The 4,445-nt window shown below is 33.7% G+C and overlaps 1 protein-coding gene across 3 annotated transcripts; it reads left to right on the plus strand.

The window, feature by feature from the left end:
• The first annotated feature begins 405 nt into the window (after positions 1–405).
• On the plus strand, positions 406–3,179 carry LOC113361088 (ran-binding protein 1 homolog c-like). 3 transcript variants are annotated; one of them, XM_026604458.1, is made up of 6 exons: positions 406–585; positions 689–1,207; positions 1,327–1,460; positions 1,561–1,686; positions 2,497–2,571; positions 2,659–3,179. In XM_026604458.1, exons 2-6 carry the CDS (start codon positions 1,056–1,058, stop codon positions 2,916–2,918), a joined length of 747 nt encoding a protein of 248 aa, XP_026460243.1. In that variant the 5' UTR covers positions 406–585; positions 689–1,055; the 3' UTR covers positions 2,919–3,179. The 3 variants fall into 3 exon arrangements, with proteins under 3 accessions (XP_026460243.1, XP_026460242.1, XP_026460241.1); XM_026604457.1 differs by having other exon boundaries at positions 689–845; positions 949–1,207; positions 2,497–3,179; XM_026604456.1 differs by having other exon boundaries at positions 2,497–3,179.
• Positions 3,180–4,445: the final 1,266 nt, after the last annotated feature.

Below are 4,445 nucleotides of genomic sequence, written 5' to 3' on the forward strand. Positions count from 1 at the left end.
TATTGTAAAATGTGTTTGAGTTGGATGGATTTTTTGATTTCGTTTCTCCTGAACAGTGATATGAAGTACGTTGATCGGTCTCCCACTACGTCGCATACCAAAATGCTGAGCCAAATAAGCCATATATGGATTGAGAATTTGAGAATATAGTAACTCAATGATGCAGTTACTCTAAAGCAATGTAGTCAATATCGGATTTCGGTGAATATCGGTTGAGTACCGAGACGCGATATTTCGGTGAATACCGGTGAAATATCGGCCAATATCGACGAAATATCGGCCAATACCAGCAATATCGGCATCTCGGTGAAACACCGAAACCGATATTATCAACGATATCTCGGCGGAAATTAACTACACTGCTCTAAACGAGTGAATGAACATTACCGGTTTACCCTCCTCCAGTTAGCTTTCGAAGCCACCTTATTATTCCACTTTCCCTTCCACTGTCTTTAACATTCTAGGGTTTCAGAAATCAGCTCCTACTCCTCCAAAACCTCACTCAAAATTAGATATTTCTATGGATAAACTTCCAATCAGACGATTGGATGCAATTGAAGAAAATGGGCTCGAAAAATTTGCACCGTATGATCTTCTTCTCCCCGTTCTTTCATTATTTATTTTTCGAATTTTAATTATTTGTTTGTGTTCATTAAATTGGGATTTGTTTTTTCTATGGATTGATCAGTGATGTAGGTTATGATATGAAGAAACTTGATTCAATCAGGCGAATTGATTTCGCTTGGGCAAGACGAAGCAGAAAATTACATAGGAAGCCAATGCACCATTGCCTTGGCAGAGAATGATTCAGAACTTACAGTTTGCTCACTAATTTGAAACTTAGGGTTAGAAATTGATTTCCACACATTTTTCTGATTTTTTTCTTATAGGCAGTCAGCTTTACTTCCAAGCTAGTAATAGCTTACAGACAGCTTTAAATCAAAGCAGGAGTTTGGTAATCTGTATATAATCCAACACCAGCAAAAGTATGTTCAAAATCGGGTACCCGCCATATATAACCACCACAGTCTCTCTGTTCCTCTCTGGCAGTAGCGATGATAACATTCAAGTTTCCTGAATTGAATGGAGAAAAAGATTTTCTTAAGGGAGCAACGCCAAGGAAGCTTTATAAATACCCGACAAATACAGAATCTGCTGAGGTCGCACCTATTATTACACTTGAAGAAGAAGATGTTTTGTTCAATCTGTATGTATACATTATCCAAATCCTAATCTCTTTGCTTATTACCTTTTTCGATTTGATTCAGTTCAAAATTGTTTTGTTTTATGGTTGTTGATTCTGTGTTGACAAGCGAAACTGTACAGATTTGATAAAGATGGAAAATATTGGAAAGAAAGAGGGAATGGATTTATTAAGCTTCTTAAACATAAAGAAACTAAGAAATTTTGTTTCGTTAGGAGACAATCTAAGACACTGAAGGTTATTGCTAATCATCTAGGTTCGTTTTTGTTTTTGAATTGATTTGTGTTTTTTCTCTTTGATCTTTGGATTTGATCCGTGAGATTTTTATTTTGGATTTTGGTTGTGTTTATTTGTAGTTCTTGCAACAATTTCGATTCAAAAACATATTTGGAGTCAGAAATCATGGATCTGGCATGCTAGTGATTTTTCTGATAGTGAATTGAGAGAAGAGGTGTTCTGTGCTCGATTTGTATACATTCAGGGTAAGTATTTGCTTGAGAGTTTCATTGATTTTTTTTTTATTAAATTGATATATTGTGCAGAGGTTCAATTTCTACCTGTTTTTTTACTAATACCGTTGAGAGATTATGACTTGAGTTTACTGTATTAAGATGTTAACTTTTTCAAGTTAACTTACTTGAAATTTGGCTTGCCAATTCAATCTTAGTAACAAAGGGCTACGGTGTACATGTATTTTCTTGAGTACGCTATTACAGATAGTATTATGCTGTACTGTTTCAGAATTTACTAACCTGAACAAGCTTCAAGTCATAGTATTTCTCTAATGACACAACGTCATCCCTTTGTTAATGCTAAAACAAGATAGATTATGAGTATCATTGTGATTGAATACGATATTCCATTTTTAGGTTGCCAGTACTTCATTGAAGTTATTATTCATGACTGGCCTTTTGAAATTAGCTAAGTTTAGTTTTATTTTGGGAGTTCTATAATTTCGGTGGAAGTAGCTTCAACACTTAGCATCTCCATGCCCCAAAGTGCCGAGGTTCTAGAAAAACTTAGTCTCTCAATTTGAATACATCTGAAATATACTATTAGGTTGTGCGTATGTGCAATGCTTCATCATGATTTGAATATTTAAACAGTCTTTCTTCAATGTTTGTGTCTTATGATAGTCTATAGTGAGAATATCCGTTGTTAACACACATCCTAAGTAAACATAGCTAGTCTGGAAGAAGCGAATTACCAATGAAGTAACATTTATCTTGTGAGTGTTCACCGCACCTTTATTTTTCTGATTTTCTGACCTGTGCTTGCTTCCTGCCGCACAGATGCTAAATTATTTAAGGAAATGGTCGCAGAGGCTGCAGAGTCTCAAGTGCAGAAATCTGAAGAGATTAAGGAAGGTGCTACATCACCAGCAGCTGATCTTACTGAAAAATCGTCTATTAGTGAAAAGAAAGATGTGCCTAACATCTTTCGTTTTTTAACAGATGCGGAGTCTCAAGTGCAGAATTCTGAAGAGAGCAAGGAAGGTGCTACATCACTAGCAGCTATTATTGAGAAGATGGATGTATCTAATATCTTTCGCTTTTCGATGGTTGCTGAGTCTCAAGGGCAGATTTCTGAAGAGAGCAAGGAAGTTACATCATTAGCAGCTAATCTTACAGAGAACTTGTCTGTTGGTGAAAAGAAAGATGTATCAAACGTCTTTCAGTTTTCAACTGCTGAGAAGGTGAAGAAGGATGAATAGGTCGAAACATGGCTCAAGTCCAACATCCTAGAGAGGGAGGATCAATTTTGAGACATTAATAAGTAAATAAAATTTTGCGGGCAATGTTTATATTTTATTTTATTTTTTTTCTTTGGATGAAGTAGTATAGAAAACAAAATTTGTAAATTATCGATACAAAACTGTGGAGAGGGAAAAAAAATCATTCTGATCACTTTAAACTAAAATCTTCAGTCTTTTGAAGTCTTAACATTGAAACTGGATTTTTTTGCTTAATCATATGTATTTTATCACCAAAAAAAAACAACTAAAAGTTTTGATGATACAAAAATCTGTCAAATTTAGTTGGCCTGAATGTATAGTTAGGAGGATTATTTTTAATTTTAGAATGGCCTTGTATGAAAATTTTATGGGCTGCATCTATAAATAATAGATTTGACGATGGATATGGAATACTCATGTTAGGAATAGTTTTTATGGCATGGGAATTATTGTATTTTCATATGCACTAGAGCTCAAAATGTCCATGTTTTTTTTTGTTGTTGTTACGGAATTAACACCATATGGATTTTGTTCATTACCTCATGCTTTTGGAAATTTATTACTGGGCTCTTCTCATTGTTATAAACGGAAGTTTATTAGGTAGATGCCCATTTTAGTGGGATCCATTACTTAGACACCAAATATGTAAATTTTATAAATAGAGTCCCAAATTTTTGTAAACACACATCTAATAAGATTTTCTCTTTTTCTTTGTCTCTATTTTGTGTCTTTCTTTCTCTATTTTTTAGTTTTATAACACGTAATCGGCACACTCTACACCGAGCGATTACAATTTTTGGGCTTTAAGAAGAAGAAAGTCGCCTTTGAACTCCATAAAGCAAAAAAGATGTTCTAGAAAAAAATTTCTTTAACCGGTCGTAATATGGCAGCGTGAAACAAATGTTTTCAGTCTTATGCTGTGTTATTTGATATTCTCTTGTTATTTTATCTAACCATTATCATGGGTGGAAACTAATATTGACATCTGTTTTATCCCTTGCATGTTCCCGGAAGATTAAATCATACGATCACCAACTAGTATTGGTTTCTTATGAATGGACTCATCCGTACATCCACCAAGTTATCCAGTAACTCAATCGCCGAGAAGAAAGCTATACCCACACGTTGGTGGATAGTGGAGGCTTAAGGAAGTGTTTGTCTCACTTTGCCATGAGTTTTAATTGTTTCTTTTCATATTATTTGATTCATTATTTTATAACTATCTTTATTGACTATATATATATATTTTGGTGATTAACTATTCCGAATAAGTTAATTTTTTTTCTTCTATATATTTTTTATATAAAGAGAAAAAGAAAAATCTATCGAAAGATGGTTCACAGTTTCTATATCCTCTAATGAAATTGTAATCACCAAAAATTGATATTTTCTTCTTTAAATTCTTTTTATAGAGAAAATAAAAAATAAAATCCATCTAAAAACGGTTTACAGTTTCTATTTGTTTAATGAAACTGTAATCACCAAAGATTTGTGTTATCGCATTAT

This window comes from Papaver somniferum, chromosome 3, assembly GCF_003573695.1.
Source record: "Papaver somniferum cultivar HN1 chromosome 3, ASM357369v1, whole genome shotgun sequence".
NCBI classification, from domain to species: Eukaryota; Viridiplantae; Streptophyta; class Magnoliopsida; order Ranunculales; family Papaveraceae; genus Papaver; species Papaver somniferum.

What these genes read in the sequence shown, in the direction of transcription:
- LOC113361088 (XM_026604456.1), top strand. Translation starts at nt 1,056, where the DNA reads ATGATAACATTCAAGTTTCCTGAATTGAATGGAGAAAAAGATTTTCTT. An exon ending in GGTTATTGCTAATCATCTAG is followed by an intron (nt 1,461 to 1,560) that starts GTTCGTTTTTGT and finishes GTTTATTTGTAG; the next exon opens with TTCTTGCAACAATTTCGATT. An exon ending in TCGATTTGTATACATTCAGG is followed by an intron (nt 1,687 to 2,496) that starts GTAAGTATTTGC and finishes CCTGCCGCACAG; the next exon opens with ATGCTAAATTATTTAAGGAA.